This window comes from Coenobita brevimanus, chromosome 71 (genome assembly GCF_032717465.1).
Source record: "Coenobita brevimanus isolate Jiangsu-jjx chromosome 71, ASM3271746v2, whole genome shotgun sequence".
In the NCBI taxonomy this organism is placed as follows: domain Eukaryota; kingdom Metazoa; phylum Arthropoda; class Malacostraca; order Decapoda; family Coenobitidae; genus Coenobita; species Coenobita brevimanus.
Genome location: NC_137024.1, coordinates 26,630,735 through 26,647,809, shown reverse-complemented (window position 1 = coordinate 26,647,809; position 17,075 = coordinate 26,630,735). Strand labels below are relative to the sequence as shown.

The 17,075-nt window shown below is 42.6% G+C and overlaps 1 protein-coding gene across 2 annotated transcripts in view; it reads left to right on the top strand.

Moving 5' to 3' along the window:
• Nucleotides 1-17,075, top strand: part of Ufm1 (Ubiquitin-fold modifier 1) — a 162,731-nt gene that overhangs the window by 66,726 nt on the left and 78,930 nt on the right. Inside the window, exon 3 of one of the 2 annotated variants that reach the window (XM_080277948.1) lies at nt 14,586-16,777. The exons of the other annotated variant lie outside the window; for it this stretch is intronic. Within the exon in view, the coding sequence (XP_080134074.1) occupies nt 14,809-15,906 (1,098 nt within the window). The 5' untranslated portion in view covers nt 14,586-14,808 and the 3' untranslated portion in view covers nt 15,907-16,777. Of the gene's footprint in view, nt 1-14,585; nt 16,778-17,075 lie in introns of those variants that run through there. 2 annotated transcript variants of the gene reach the window in all.

The window sequence follows — 17,075 nt, the reverse complement described above, 5'->3', positions numbered from 1 at the left end:
AAATCAACGGAGCGTACGGCCGACATGCACTGTGGCGGCGGTCTTCCCGTCACTCAACAAACATTTCCATTTTCACAGCTAAAAACATGTATACTACATTATTTTCAATCATATTACTTCCCAAAAGATCACCACGGCGCGCTTTTTATTCTGCCTTACGTCCGCCACTTTATTCTCGTTCCTGTCGGCTGCTTGCACTGACTGGGAAGAGCTAGAACTCGCCATAATCTCACTTTGAAAGCCTGCAGTAAACTGATGCTAAACAGAGGCAAACCGTGAGAAAAAAAGCTAGTGTTACAACTGGGGAAACAAGCGTTTCCTAGTAGCATAAACTGCTTGTGAGAGGAGATCGCAGATTTACAGTTCTGAGCGCTCAGAGCGCTGCCATGTATCACAGCCTGGCTGGCCGGGCCGTGGTGGGGGGGGGACGGGGGGAAAACGTGATATTTGGCAACAACTGAGGTCAGTAGTACAAAGGTAAAGTATGCTAGTTGTAGCTAGAGGGTGGTGGTACTGATAGACAATACCAGCTGGAGCCTGCTTGCCCGCGGTTATTCAAAATTTACTAAAATCGCAAACGCGACGACCCGCCGTCCTGTCCTTTTGGCCGAGCGTCACAAACGCGACGATCCGCGTTTTAGGGGTTAATTATAAGGAGAGTGATTACATGTATTTCCACTTGTATAATTAATGAAGAATAAATGCTAGCTTTACGAATTTGGTAATGAAAAGTTAAATTTGGTAATGAAAATTGAGGAGTTTGGTAATGTGGCCAAGTTGCGAACTGGCAACCCTGCTTCCCCCTCACCAACAGTTTATGCCTAATTTCGATATCGCGAGTAGATGCTTATCACAGTGGATGGCACATGTGCTCGTTTTTTGTTAATAAACAGTGAATAAACTGTAATACCTTGCCACTAGACCACATGGGAATTTACAGTGTTCTGCAGTGTTAAGAAATTAGAATTTAGAGTGCAAAGGATTAACTGTGGAGTGCAAACTGCCGGTTGAAACTGGCGTGGTGCAGTTAACAGAATGTTCAATGTTAAACAATTATAACTCACAGTGCAATGAATTACTGTAAGTGCAGCACAACACTGGATTACTGTATGTGCTTCAGGAGCATTTTCACCACTGCCAAAGCCTTAGAGAAGGCAGCCACAGACGTGCTGTAAGTACCGTGGGTGAGGTACAGTCACTTCTGATTCCTCATTCTTTGGTTCCTTTTCATTTATTTCATGCTTTATGTCCATTATTGGTGTGAATAGGGTCTTAAATAGGTTTAAATAAGTGCTGTGCATGTTTGGTAGGGAGTTATTTAGGCAGCTTTCAAAGTCAAGCTGGGTTAGGGTCCTTATGTTCAGGTCCAGGAGGCTGGGGCCCACTATCTGGATGGGACCACTTTCCGGACATGCCTTTGGCTCTATCACGTCGGATAGTAGAGGGATTACTGTATATATCTATCTATCTATCTATATATATATATATATATATATTGTACATCATCATCATCGTCATCATCCAGACCTCCTTTCCCACCCTAGGGTAGGGTGAGTAGCAATGTCCAGACAGCCCAGATTTGCCCAGTCCAACAGGCCACGCTTCCATTCACTCACCATTCATGCCACCGGAATCCTGACTGTATCTGACACTCCAAAAACATTCACCATATTCTGTAGCTTCATATTAACACATCCGATAGAGTCAGTTCGGATGCTGTCACGTTAAAAAAGAGAGCCAAATCCCTGATCATGTGCATCTCCTCACAATATTCATCCAGCCAGCTCCATCCCTTGTCAGTCCCCTAGCCTCACCGACTTCCAAACCTCTTTTCCTCACACACTCATCAACCATATCGCTCCACCTTCTCCTTGGCCTACCTCAACTCCTCCCTCCTTCAAATTCACTCAGATATACCTTTTCACCACTCTTTTGTCATCCATTCTGTCCACATTACCATACTTTCTCAGTACACTCTCTTTGATTCTAGTGTCCACAGACTTCCTCACTCTGCATCTTTCACCGATCACATACTGTAAATAATTAATGCAGTCCTCCTGACATTTCAGTCTTGAGACATTCACGTTGACCATACTGTCCCAGGGGGGGTCCACCCTAAAATTTGGCATTTAAATATTATAAAAATACATGTGTGGTCTTTCATCTCATCATGCTAAAAAAAAAAAAAAAAAAAAAAAAAAAAAAATCTTGTGATCATTTTATTTTGTTTATAAAGACACCATCATGCTTGTACACCCTCTCAAAAATTTTTCAACACCACTTCACTGTTACAGATGGCGTGAATACGTGGTGTGGTTGGTACCCCTGTACCTCTCTCTCTCTCCCACTGGATTTCATCATTAGCAGACAAATTAACACACACCAGCAACACAGGGCCAGAGATACCAACCACGCACTGTAATTCAGGAGTTGATTCAGAATGCCTCATGTGGTGTGGCATAATGTATCGTACCATAAGGGTGCTGAAAATTTTTTTATGACCATGACCTGTACATGTTGAACTTGGCCACCTAATGGTGGCAGTCCACACCGTTTGGTCTCTGGCAGTCTTCCTATTCAGTCCTCCATCTCTGAGGTCAGACTGTGTCCTCGCCCCAGGCCTTTTTTGGTCAGCCTATCCCAACCCTACCCTCAGTGTTTACACTTCTCACGTTCCTATTGTCATCACTCCTTGCAATATGCTCGAACCACCTCAGCCTGCCGCTCCTTATCACAACATAAATACAGTAAAAGTCCAATTCTTCGGCATCCAGTTCCCCGGCAAATCTAACATTTCGGCAGTTTTGAGAAATAGTCCCATTTACGAAAATCTCTGATCGTTCGGCAGATTTTCCGATTTTTTTTGTCCCCTCTACTGCTGGGGACTTCTTCCAGCAGTAGCAGACTCCAATCAACTCCTTCTATTGTACATATGTAAATAAGGAACCTACTATAAGTTAAGTGCATGTGAACTTGTAGGCCTACTGTACCATTACATTTATATACAGTATGTTCACTGATTTCTTTATTTTTCATATTCATGTATAGTACTGTATTCATTACAGTATTGTACAGTATCAAACAGTATACAGTACTCTCTCCAAACACATTTGTAATGATATGAGTAGTGATGATAGTGTTCACCGAAACATATAAGGTACTGAGTGGGTAGGGTTTTTGATAATTCGGCAATTTTGATTTTTCAGCACTTGCCTGGTCTCATAGATGCCGAAAAATCGGACTTCTACTGTATGTTGAAGTCTCATCCTTCCTCTCAACTCTTCAGTCACAACCCTAACCCCCCTAGGCCTCTCATTCAAGGAAGCACTACACACCCATCTAATCATTATCATTTATGTACATTTGAGCCTTTGAATATTCTCTTCTTTTACTGCCTAGGTTCCACTACCCTACAGCATTAAACTCTGAACTCCTGTTGCATACAGTGACCTCATAGCATGGACGGAGAGCCTTCTCATTATCAGGAGGGTCAAGAGCTCCCTGAACTTCCTCCAGCAACTCCTTACTCTAACCCCAGCCCCACCTCCAGCGCATAACATGCCCCCCCAAGTAGCAGAACTCCTCCACATACGAGGTCTGTCCAGAAAGTATCCGACCTTAGGCTCTAAAAAATATATAACTGACCTGTTGAGCTAGGACACCAATCCCCTTCAATGTAAGCCCCTTCTGACTTGACACACATATGCCAGCATTCTTTCCACTGCCTGAAACATTTTTCAAAGTTAGGTTTCGGTATCTCCTGCAGGTGCTTCGTTGTATTCATCGTGGTCACTTCTCTCAGATGAATGTTGTTCAAGACATGGAATGTGCAAATGGCGATCCAGACTGTCTCACTGGAGATGAGACATGGGTGTACAGGTATGGCCCAGAAACCAAAGGACAATCGTCCCACTGGAAGCATGCAGGGTCACCTTGGCCAAAAAAGCATGACAGGAACACAGCAAGGTGAAATGCACTCGCATGTTGACAGTTTTTGTGTGTGTGTGTGTGTGTGTGTGTGTGTGTGTGTGTGTTTTTTTTATCGTGGTGTTGTTCATCACGAAAACACACCAAAAGATCAGACTGTCAACAAACATTACCACCTCAGCATTCTTTGTCGCCTTAGTGTCGCAGTCCAGCAAGTTAGAAGCTGTACCATGACAATGCCCCTGCCCATTCTTCTCAACAGATTCAGGAATTTTTTGCCATGCACAATATCATGCAGGTTCAGTAGGCTCCCTACTCACTAGACATGGTTCCGCGCGACTAAGCTTATTCCCCAAGATCAAAACTCCACTGAAGGGTTCCCGATTTGAGATGAGAGGAGAGCTCTTGATGAATGCAACGAAGGACCTGCAGGAGATGCCGAAAACCGACTTTGAAAATGTTTCAGGCAGTGAAAAGAATGCTGGGCTATGTGTATTAAGTCAGAAGGGGCCTACTTTGAGGGAGGATTATTGTCCTAGCTCAACAGGTTAGCTGTTTATTTTTTTAGAGCCTAAGGTTGTATACTTTCTGAGCAGACCTCTTAGTCAGGAAACTCTCCAGCAACATCATTACTTTAACACCTCACAATCTGTACGTTCTCTCCTTCGCACACTGCACACACAAAATGAGCTTTATTTTGCAGTCTAACCTCTAATGCCGCTACATCTCTTATGCACTCACCACAAACACTGCATGGTGTGAGTTACCACACCTTTGTGGCAAACTGCACATGGCCCACTCCCTCTGCTTTGACAATACTGCCACCAGTCCTAGATATCATTACAGTAATCCCGCATATTTCGCGGTAGTTACGTTCTTGTAACCCCCGCGAAAAGTCAATTTCGCGAATATTCCATTAACAATTGAATCTTATCCACCATGCTGCCCATCACACAGTCCATGTCCATACTGATTGCGAGACAATTCGCCGTCAGACAATTCCCCGTCAAAACATGGACGATTCCCCTTCAGAACAATTCGCACCCTGGACGATTCCCCGCCATTCTATAAATATACTAATCAATACTTTTATCAATATACTTATTATTAATTACCGTAATCTATCTATCTATCTATCTATTGCCAGACGCCTCAATCCCGTTTGGGGTGGCCACAAACAAATCGCCTCCAAGTCACCCTGTCCCCCGCCATTTCACTCCCCTGCTCCCAACTCACACCCCCCTCTCTCATATACCTCTCCACCCCATCTCTCCATCTCATCCTCGGCCTCCCCCTCCCTCTTTCCCCCTCCACCTCACTCACATACACTCTCTTTGTCAGTCTTTCACCCTCCATCCTCTCCACATGGCCAAACCACCTCAGTGTGTTCCTCATAACGCTTCCTATCACATCCACATCAACACCACAACGCTCCTTTATATCCTCATTCGTCAGCCTGTCTCTCCATGTGACTCCACAGGCTCCTCTTAAATAACTCATTTCCACGGCTCTCACTCTTGACTTGTGTCCTTCCAACAACGTCCACGCTTCACTTCCGTACGTTAGAGTTGGTATCACAATACTGTCATGTAGTAACTTTTTCACTTCCATGCTCACTTCCCTGTTTCTTATCACTGCTTTCAAAGAACCAGCAACCTTTCTTCCCTGCTGTACCCTTTCAAGCACTTCACCCTCCAAACCTCCATCCTTACTCATCACACTACCCAAATACTTAAACGTACTCACATTTTCCAATTCCTCACCATCCAACCTCGCTGTACATTCACTGACTTCACCTCTCTCAAAGACCATCACTTTACTTTTCCCTACATTCACCTTTAGATTCCGTTTCCTACACACACTCTCAAACTCATCCACCAAGCCTTGCAGCTCTCCTTCGTCTTCACTCAACAACACGGTATCATCTGCAAACAACAGTACAGGGAGTTTCCAAACACTATCCTCTCTCACCAGGGCCACTCCAACATCCACTACCCTACCTTGTACCTCTTTTATTACCCCATCCATGTACAGATTGAACAACCATGGAGACATGACACATCCCTGTTTCAACCCAACTTTCAAAGAGAAAAATTCACTTAGTTCACCATCCACACGCACTGCAGCCTTCGCACCATCGTACATACTCTTCACAGCATTCAACAGCTTCCCATCTATTCCATATATTCTTAACACTTTCCACAATCCTAGTCTATCCACCCTGTCATATGCTTTCTCCAAATCCATGAAAGCCGCATACAACTTCTTTCCCTTCTCTAGAAACTTTTCCACTAAAGATCTGAGAATGAATATCTGATCTACACAACCTCTTCCCTTCCTAAAGCCTCCCTGTTCTTCTCCAACTAATTTCTCTGTTCTTTCTCTAACTCTGTCAATAAGTATCCTACCATACACTTTTCCTATTATACTAAGAAGACAAATGCCCCTATGATTACCACACACTTGTTTTTCCCCTTTTCCTTTGTACAAGGGAATAATTATACCTGACTTCCAATCCTCCGGGACTCTACCTTCCTCCCAGGCCAATCTGCACATCTTCCACATCCATTCTGCTACTATCTCTCCCCCATGCTTCAACATTTCACCACACACTCCATCAATTCCTGGGGCTTTCCCTGATTTAACTTTCTTCATTGCTTCCACAACTTCTATCCTACTGATTTCTTCCTGTCTTCTCACCTCCCTCCTTCTCCCAGCCATTCCCCAGCCACTTATACTTGCATTACTTCCATCCTCCACGTTCAACAATTCCTTAAAGTGTTCTCTCCATCTGCTCACTTTTTCTCCCTTCTCCACTAGTAATCTACCATTTTTATCTTTCACTCCCCTGCTAACTTCACTTCCACCCTGTCTTACTCTTTTCACCTCTTTCCAGAACATTTTCTTACAGTCCCTCCACTTTACACTCAAATTCCTTCCAAATTCTTCATCCACTCTCTTCATACTCTCTCTTACTAATCTTTTCACCTCTCTCTTCCTTTCTACATATAACTCTCTCTTCCGCCTCTCAACTTCTTCCACGTCCCTATTTCTCATCCATTCATTGTATGCTTTCTTCTTTTGTGCCACAGCCCGTTTCACCTCTTCAGTCCACCACGCTGTTCCTTGCACCCCCCTCCGTCTTCTCTTCCTTCCACACACCACATCACATGCTGCACATGTTTCTTCTGTAAATATTCTACACACACCTTCCACGTCCCCCATCTGCTCTAACTCATATTTGCCCAATCGTTCCTCCACTTCTCTCTTATACTCTGCCTTTTTCTCATCCTCTTGTAACCTTTCCACTCTCCTTGCAACTACTCCTTCCTCTCGTCTTTCCCTTCTTCTGTTCCTCCATCTTACTTGAACTTTAACTCTGGCCACCACCAAGTAGTGGTCAGAAAGTCCACTCCCCCAACCTCTATAAACTCTTGCATCCAATATACATCTTCGTATCCTTTCATCCACACACACATAATCAATCATTGCCTTCCTTTCACTCAATTCACCACCCACCCTTCTCATCACTCGCCATGTATACCTGTGGATCATTTTATGCCTGAAGAGGGTATTGGCTATCACCAACCCCCTCCCAGCACAAATGTCCACTAACGCACTCCCATTCTCATCTATCTCAGCAGGCACACCCCACTCACCAACTATTCCATCCACCTTCACATTCCCAACTTTACCATTCATATCACCAATCAAAAACACTCTATCATTCCTTCCAAACTTTTCCATGCATACTTCTACATTTGTCCAGAACTCTTCTCTCACTCTTCTAGCACGATCTTGCGTTGGCGCATACACACACACAATCGCCCACATTTGTATTCCAACTTTCAACTTTACCCACACAATCCTTGATCCAACTGATCCATACTGTCTTATACTCCTCTTCCATCTTTTACTCACAACTATACACACTCCTTCCTTTGCCCTCTCATTCCCACCTACTCCTGCACATATACCCCATCCGTACTCCCATTCTCTCACACTTTCTCCTCCCCATTTTGTTTCAGTTATTCCACATACATCCACTTTCGCATCCTCAAGCACCTGGACAATCTCTCTCTCTTTCACCTCATCATTTGCTCCTCTTACATTCCACGTTCCAATTGCAATGTCCTTTGTCCGGTCCTTGGTCGTCAACGTTTGGTCAGTCCTTGTCCGAGGCTTATTGTTTGTTTTTTTAGTTAGTTGTTTTCCGGGGAGGGGCACTAACCCTCCGCCAACCCTTTTAGTCGCCTTTTACGACAAGCAGGGATACTGGGGGAGTATTCTTGACAGACCCCCCTACCCCCAGGGGGGTAGGGGGGTCTGTCTCCCGTAATCAATACTTTAATAACTATATTTCAGGGGGATCCAGCAAAGTCTATGTTCAGTAGCGTAGGTTCTGGATATTATTTATTAGTTGCACCTTTAGTCAATAAATAACTTGTTTCTTCCTCGCTGTAGTCGCCTTTGAATTATATTCTAGCGTCACCCATAGCTATCTTCATTAATGAAGGCGAATTGTTTTGTGTTTGTTGTGACTGCGAATTGTCCCGAAACCTCCATACTCATCCCGAAATACCTTCTTACAAGATTGAAAGCACATACTCCATTATGAAGGAAAAACGTAAACACCGTACTGTAATGCACAATTATCTACACATTTATTCACAAAACAGTACAAAATAAAAAGATGCATTAACTGGTGATAGCAAACACTCGCACGGTCATTTCTTAGCTTGTCCAGTAACACAATTTTCTCTGCTAAGGTCATAACTTTTCTTGATCGTTTTGTCACTTTGGAGTTCTTACTAATTGTATTATTAGCCTTTGGTGAGGCTGGCTTACATCCTGGGGCCATGTGGAAAGCAAGTGGGAGGCAAGAGGCTCATATCATAGTGCAGTTACAAGCACACCAGACATGTAAGGCAGTCAGGCGTGGACTGAGGAATGCGGGGCATGGAGCAGTGTTGCCATATCCAAACAACGAAATTATGCTAGGGCAATGAAAAAATTATGCTAGATTGAGCAGATTTGTTCCAAGTAAAAAATGAATTATGCTAACTTGAAGCTAAATGATAAAATTCTATACATATTCGTGCAACATATTAATTATGTATTGTTTACTATGAAAATATTAAAATGAACCTACATACAGTAAGAGGATAAATATCGGTTTTCTGCCCATACTGCTTTTTCCCACGAAACTTACGTTTTTCTGATGGATTTTGATGTGATTCATTAGATTTTGAGCATCATTTCCGTCGGATTTTGAGATATGACCCCCCCCCCATCCCCCTGCAATAATGGGGGATCTTTGGGGAATCCTGGGTTATAGGGAGGGGGGGAAACACAGAAAATGGTCATTTCCGACTGAAATGAAGCTGAAAATCGAATGAATCATACCAAAATCCATCGGAATAACCTAGGTTTCATGGGTTAAGTACAAAGCTCAAACTTATCCTAACCTAACCTAACTGAACCAAACCGAACCTAACCTAACCTAATCCAACCTAACCTAACCTAACCTAACCTAATCCAACCCCACCAAGCCCAAACTGAAAGTAACCAACTATTCAAACATCTTACCTTATTCGTCTCTCTCTCTCTCTCTCTGATTTGTAGCTTTTATAAAATTATTCCAGAAATATTCCATTCCATTCTAAATTATGCTAGAATGATTCTAAAACTTCTAATATGCTAAAAAATATTCCAGACTCGAAAAATTGATCAAAATTATGCTAAAAGAATAAAATTATGCTAGATATGGTAACACTGGCAGAGGGGCCGCGGGAAAGGGACAGAGGGTGGCATGAGTTTACCGCGCTACAATTGGAAGCTGCGGGAATTTCAAATTTTTTGTTTTCTGTATATTCAAGGATATTTTTGTTGAACTTATTAATGCTAAGAAAATCCGCGAGAGAGCAAAACCGTAGACAAAAAATCCGCAAAAAATGCGGGATTACTGTACTCTTGTTTTATCAGCATTTTTTCTCAAACCCTTCTACACTGTTCCCTCTGTCCACTTCCTAAATCTCTCCTCCACCTCCCTTTCATTTTCTGCCATCAGTACCAAGTCATCAGCATACATTACCCATGGAAGTCCATTTCTGAAGTCATGTGAGAGTGCATCAAGCACCGTGATAAAAAATAAGGGGCTCAAGACTGACCCCCGATGCATGCCATTGCCAACATTCACAGAAAATTCATCACTCAAATCTTCATTCACTCTCCTTTGGGTGTGAGTACCCTCATACATTGCTATAACCTCTAACCATCCACTCCTCGATCTGCGATTTTCCCATTACCTACTTCACAACCTCCCTAGAAACTGTCAAAGTCCTTCTCCAAACCAACAAAAACAAGTACAGTACCTTCTTCATTCCTATAAATTTCCTGAAAGTGTTGGACTGTGAATATTGCAACAGTGGTCCCTTTGCCTGGCATAATCCCAAACTGCACATCTTATCAGCATTCACTCTTTCCCTTATCGAATCTTCCAAGACTCTCTCCATTACCTTCATTATCTGGTTTTGTTTCCTTTCGTTTTTGAAGGCTCTAACATGCTTGCATGCATCAACCTTAGTCACCGAATGGCAGCTCTCCATGCTGCTCAATCTATGGCAGCCTCTCTATTCAGTCCCTTAACCCTGAGGTCACACTTAATGACCTCGTCCCATGTCTTTTTCGGTCTACCCCTCACAACCCCACTCCCAATATTATATTAATACTTCTCACTTTCTGCACCCAACTGTCATCCCCCATCCTGTCCACATGCCCAAATCACCTCAATCTACCTCTCCTCATCACAACACCAATACATTCCAGTCCCATCCTACCTCTCAACTCATCCATTGTAAACCCAGCTCCCCCAGGCCTTGCATGCAGGGACGCACTACACATCCACCTAATCATTGTCATTTCTGTACATTTGAGCCTGCCCAGGTCTCACTACCATGCAGTATTACACTCCTAACACATGCTGCATCCATAGATCCCTTAGCACATAGGGAGAGCCCTCTCAGTCCAGGAGAGGCAACAGATCCCTGAACTTCTTCCAACCACTTCTCACCCTAGCCACAGAGCTAGCTCCTGCCCCACCTCCAGCACATAACATGTCTCCCAAATAATAAAACTCTTCCACACACTCAAGAGACTCACTAGGATGTTCAGTCCTTTCACGCCTTATTACCTCTACCTGCTCTTGCTGACACGCCACACATGTAAAATCAGCATTATCTCACAGTCTACTTCTAATACCACTACATATGTTATGCACTCACATATCACAAACACTGCACAAAATGGAATTACTTCCCACACCCTTGTGGCAAATTGCACTTGCACATGGCCACTCTCCCTCTTCTTTGACAGTACTGCAACACCCCTGGTCCAAGTTTTATGATGAAAATAGACACTTCATTTTTTTTTTTTTTTTTTTTTTTTTTTTTTTTTTTTTAGAAGAAGAAGAAGAAGAAAATGTGGAACTTAACTGAATTATGACTAAACTGTGGGAGATATTGACATGTTAAGCATAGTCATACTTCATTATGTTCTCTTTTGTGTCAAGGGATTAAAACTAGTTTTGGTGTTGTTTGAAAACTGATGATAGATTTTGTACACAACTGGAAAGTTGGGACAGGTTACAGGTTAAGGTCTAGGATATGCACCCACTAAATGCTGCTTTATGTAGGATGTGCTTTTGATTCATGGTAGAGGGGCAAAAGGAAAACAAAATACATTTCTGGGTTCAGAGCAACTTTATAATGAAATATCAGCAAGTTTAGGAGGAACATGAGATAGCTAATTGTACCACCAATTTGATTATGAAGCAACTTAAAAAATGACTAACTGTATAAGATTATTGTATTTATTTGTGTTTACTGGCAGTGAGACCCTGAAATACCATGATTCTTTTTGTGAGATATTTATGCACAGATTTCTTCAGTGTGGCCCTTTTCACAGAAAGCAAGAAATCTATCTATCTATCTATCTGTTGCCAGATGCCTCAATCCCATTTGGGGTGACCACAAACAAATCGCCTTCACGTCGTCCTGTCCTCCGCCATTTCACTGCCCTGCTGCCAACTCACACCCCCCTCTCTCATATACCTTTCCACCCCATCCCTCCATCTCATCCTCGGCCTCCCCCTCCCTCTTCCTCCCTCCACCTCACTCACATACACTCTCTTCGTCAGTCTTTCACCCTCCATACTCTCCACATGACCAAACCACCTCAGTGTGCTCCTCATAACACTTCCTATCACATCCACATCCACCCCACAATGCTCCTTTATATCCTCATTCGTCAGCCTGTCTCTCCATGTGGCTCCACAGGCTCCTCTTAAATAACTCGTTTCCACTGCTCTCACTCTTGACTTGTGTCCTTCCAACAACGTCCAAGCTTCACTTCCATATGTTAGAGTTGGTATCACAATACTGTCATGTAATATCTTTTTCACTTCCATGCTCACTTCTCTGTTTCTTAACGCTGCTTTCAATGAACCAGCAACCTTTCTTCCCTGCTGTACCCTTTCAAGCACTTCACCCTCCAAACCTCCATCCTTACTCATCACACTACCCAAGTACTTAAACGTACTCACATTTTCCAATTCTTCACCATCCATCCTCGCTGTACATTAACTGACTTCACCTCTCTCAGAGATCATCACTTTACTCTTCCCTACATTCACCTTTAGATTCCGTTTCTTACACACTCTCCCAAACTCATCCACCAAGCCTTGCAGCTCCCCTTCGTCTTCACTCAACAACATAGAATCATCTGCAAACAACAGTACAGGGAATTTCCAAACACTATCCTCTCTCACCAGGGCCACTCCAGCATCCACTACCCTACCTTGTACCTCCTTTATTACCCCGTCCATGAACAGATTGAACAACCATGGAGACATGACACATTCCTGTTTCAACCCAACCTCTAAAGAGAAAAATTCACTTAGTTCACCATCCACACGCACTGCAGCCTTAGCACCATCATACATACTCTTCACAGCATTCAACAACTTTCCATCTGCTCCATATAATCTTAATACTTTCCACAATCCTTGTGTATCCACCCAGTCATATGCTTTCTCCAAATCCATGAAAGCCGCATACAGCTTCTTTCCCTTTCTAGAAACTTTTCCACTAAAGATCTAAGAATGAATATCTGATCTACACACTCTCTTCCCTTCCTAAAGCCTCCCTGTTCTTCTCCAACTAATTCCTCTGTTCTTTCTCTAACTCTGTCAATAAGTATCCTACCATACACTTTTCCTATTATACTAAGAAGACAAATGCCCCTATGATTACCACACACTTCTTTTTCCCCTTTTCCTTTGTACAAGGGAATAATAATATTTACTGTAACCCCATTGATATGGTGATCATCATCATCCCACTTCTTTTTCCCACTCTCAGAGGTGTGAGGTGGGGGTGTAGAAAACAGGAAGAAAGAAAAACATAATAGAGAGACCTAATAAGCAACTTAGCCAAGGAAATAGGCCACATGCTCATACACTCACTATTCAAACCCCTCAATTCCTGATTCCACCTTCCAGACATAACCATGCCCACATATATATATGTCCTTTTTACATGTCATGTACAATAACTCTATCCATACATAATTCATCCAGCCAGCTTGAGTCCTTTTCATTATCCAAGCCTGATCAAGATCCATACCTTGCATTCCTGATTTCTCATGTACAAAATCTGTCCACCATTTTATTGGCTTACAGTGCCTCCTTCCACCTTCAAACTCACTCACATATACCCTTTTCACCACCATGTTTGTACCCATTCTCCCCATATGGCTATATCATCTAAGCATTTCAGGTTTAGTGTCCACAAACTTCCTTATTCAATCTCTGTCACAAATTGCATTATTTCTTATCCGCTCTGCACACCACACACGTTTCTCAATAACCCCATCTCCAGTGTCCTGACTGAGGACTTCTTTTTTTCATGTCACTCAAGTCTCTTACCCATATGTTATATGGATACTAAAAATCCTTCATGCTAACCTCTTGTGGTTGCCAGTCATATTTCTGTTTTGTAATAGGGCCTTCATTGCACCAAACTCCTTCGCACATTTAATTCTTTTCTCTGTCACTGTCAGGTAGGCTCTCACCAGTTTGTCTCCCTCTATTTTTTTTTTTCTGACAGTTATTTTACTCTGCATAGAAGAGTGCCTTAGTAGTAGACAGGTTAGTAAACTCTCTCCTAAACTAAATAAAATTGTTTGGTGATAGCATTAAGAAACTAATATTGGATTTCCATATTTAAAGGGCTACTGTAGCGGTTGTTTTGTGTGGTGCTGGAGTGTTGAGTGAGGGTGTCAGGTTGTTTTATTGGTCTTGTAGCCTCAAACTCATTTTGAGGTGCAGCCAGTGGACTGCGGCAATCTAGCCTCTTCAGCCGAGTAATCCCTGAGATCTTTTGTTGAGACTGTGTTAAAGGTTTGTCTGTATTGTGAAAGGGAATTGCATGAGGTGAGTGTTTTGTGGTGTGAGGGGGAACATTACTGCAAGAGCAGATTAGATGCTGTGTGAGTTGCATTCTGTGCTGATTCTTAAATATTGAAGGGTTTTAAGTAAGGAGTAGAGTTTTCTCCAGGTGACAGAACATTGAAGCAGTTCCCCTTCTTCTTTTGTTCAGGTGATTGCAGTTGGCAGTCTTATTTCTGAGTGGAGAAGGAAGTTGCCCATGAAAATATTGGAACAAGGGCTAAGCCTCAAGGAAGTATTCATAGTGGATGGATCCAAGTCAAGATGTTTGTCATTAAGTTCTAGTATTCCTATGTGATTAATAAGTGCTGCATTGAAAGAATGGCATCTGCAGATTGTTCCAGTATAAACATGAATGGAATGAGATCATAGTTATGCTTACCAGAGTGATTTTGGATGTAAAGATGAAGGAAGATGTAGGATGGCAGGAGGTGGTGAAGAACTTACTTTATTTTAGCTTAGAGCTGTTGCCAGGAGCTGCCTGCCGAGGCACTTGGACTACAGAAGGTGTGGACAGAGCAGTGTCATGGGGTAGGTACTGCGAGAGAGTTTCTTGCCGTCTTCGCCATAATGGAAGCATTAAGGTAGCTCTGGTACACACGTCTCAGCAGTCTCACTGGGGCCAGACACTCTTACAGTTACAAGATGCCCGCAGCACACTCCTTTTACTACTACTGAAGAATCAACTGCTGGAGGAGAATGTAAAACAGCATGTGCAACAAGTGGCTCGCTCTGTGCTGGGCTGTGCAGCCACCACCACACTCACCCATCAAGTTGCACAGCAGGAGGCATCCTCCAAGTTGCTTTTCTCTCAAATAAGAGGGACAAAGTACTTGGGTATAAGAAAGAAATTAGGGATTAGACTGATTTTGGAGGCTGCTGCCACATTGGGCAATAATCATCTACAGGAAAGTATTGCCCAGATAGCCCTTCAACCAGAAGGACTCTCCCTACTTGCTGAAATTGTTGGGGCAGATGACAATGACATTAAAAGCAGCATAGGAGCCAAAGTGGCAGCTTGGGTTGAGGGAATTCTGCACTGTCCCCAAAATAAGCAGTATAAAATAATATTATGCAAATTGTGCTCATTGCCCCCATTTCTCATGTTAGGCATGACATGTGCTCACCCAGCTCTTCTGTCCGCACTTCTAGGTGCCCTACAGAAAGAAGCACTCTTGCTGGAACCATACTATACTGCCGAAGGCACAAACTGGTTACCTTGCAACCCAGCAGAGTCTGCCCTCGGATATCCAGACATGGCCAGAACTTGCACTACACTCTTGGCTGAGCCAAGGGTGGCAATGCTGGTGAGAGCATCTGTGGCTCGGTGGGGCAAGGGACCAAGTGGGGCTGTGTGGGCAGACTTGCTGAGGGAAGCCACCCACCAGAGTAAACAGTGCAAGGATAATGGTAGTGAGCCCACAGTAAATGTAAAAAAGACTAAAATAAATGATGCACCCTACTTGGAATGAACTGCCTGGTAGCACTGGTGTTAAAAAGTGGCTTATGAATATAAACTCAGCCTTTGTACAGTACAGTATGATCATCATCATCATCATCATCTGCTCCTGTTACTTCTATTTTATGCTTGAAAATTTATACTAATTTTTCAGTCATTGAATTGGCAGTAATATCTGTCTATCTATCTATTGCCAGATGCCATAATCCCATAAGGTGTGGCCATTTGACTTTGAGTTATTTGTTTTAAGGGGGGGGGCACTAACCCTCCACCAACTCACTTGTTGACACGTAGGGAGCACGTATGGTTTGGTTATGTGGTTACCACCCAGCTTTGTAAATGGTTTTTTGGCTTGCAGGAAACCATTAGGCTTGTCACTCAATGTAAAGCCACCTGAAAGGAAAGAAGAGTAATAAGAAGTGACAGGAAAGATGGGAGAAACAGGAAGAGAGGAGGGCAGGCACAGAAAAAGAATGATAAAGACTAAGTAAGAAGTAGGCAGCATTACATCAAGTGAGTGGATGATGGGTGCCACCACCTACCACCAGTAACATAATCTTATATCTTGGCTGCATATAGTTAGGAAATAATTGGTCTTAAACTGTTCTTAGCTTTATGTTGTGATTGAACATTCATTGTTTTTTCCTTGATACTGTATTACAGCACAAGTGAATCAAGTAGTACAGAATTATTTTATCATTCAGCTGCATCATGTTTATGGAAATTTTATTTTAGTATTGTACTGTAATGAATTCAGACTGACTAGCTATACTTTTGCACCTACAGCAATTACCACAATAATTGTTATTTCTTTGTTCAATATAGCTGGACAGTTTTGGTGTGAAAGTAGATTTTATTTTATTTGCCTTAACCTCTGTAGTTTCAGTAGTCTGCAAAACAGAAAAAATGAAAAAATTACCAGTAAGTATAGTAATGGTAAAATGCTTATCATTCTAAAGAAATAAAAGATGTTGTTCATGACTGTCACACAATGTGAATTAATTTTCTTATTGTGTAATAAATCATGTTTACCCATGCACTTTGTATATCCTTGTGTGCATTATATACTTTGGGATTTGATGTGCTTAATCCCTTCACTATGGTGTGTCTTTTGTGTTTTAATCTCTGCTATCAGATTATTTCATTTAGCTTAGGAAAGATGTCTGATAATAATATGGGTTT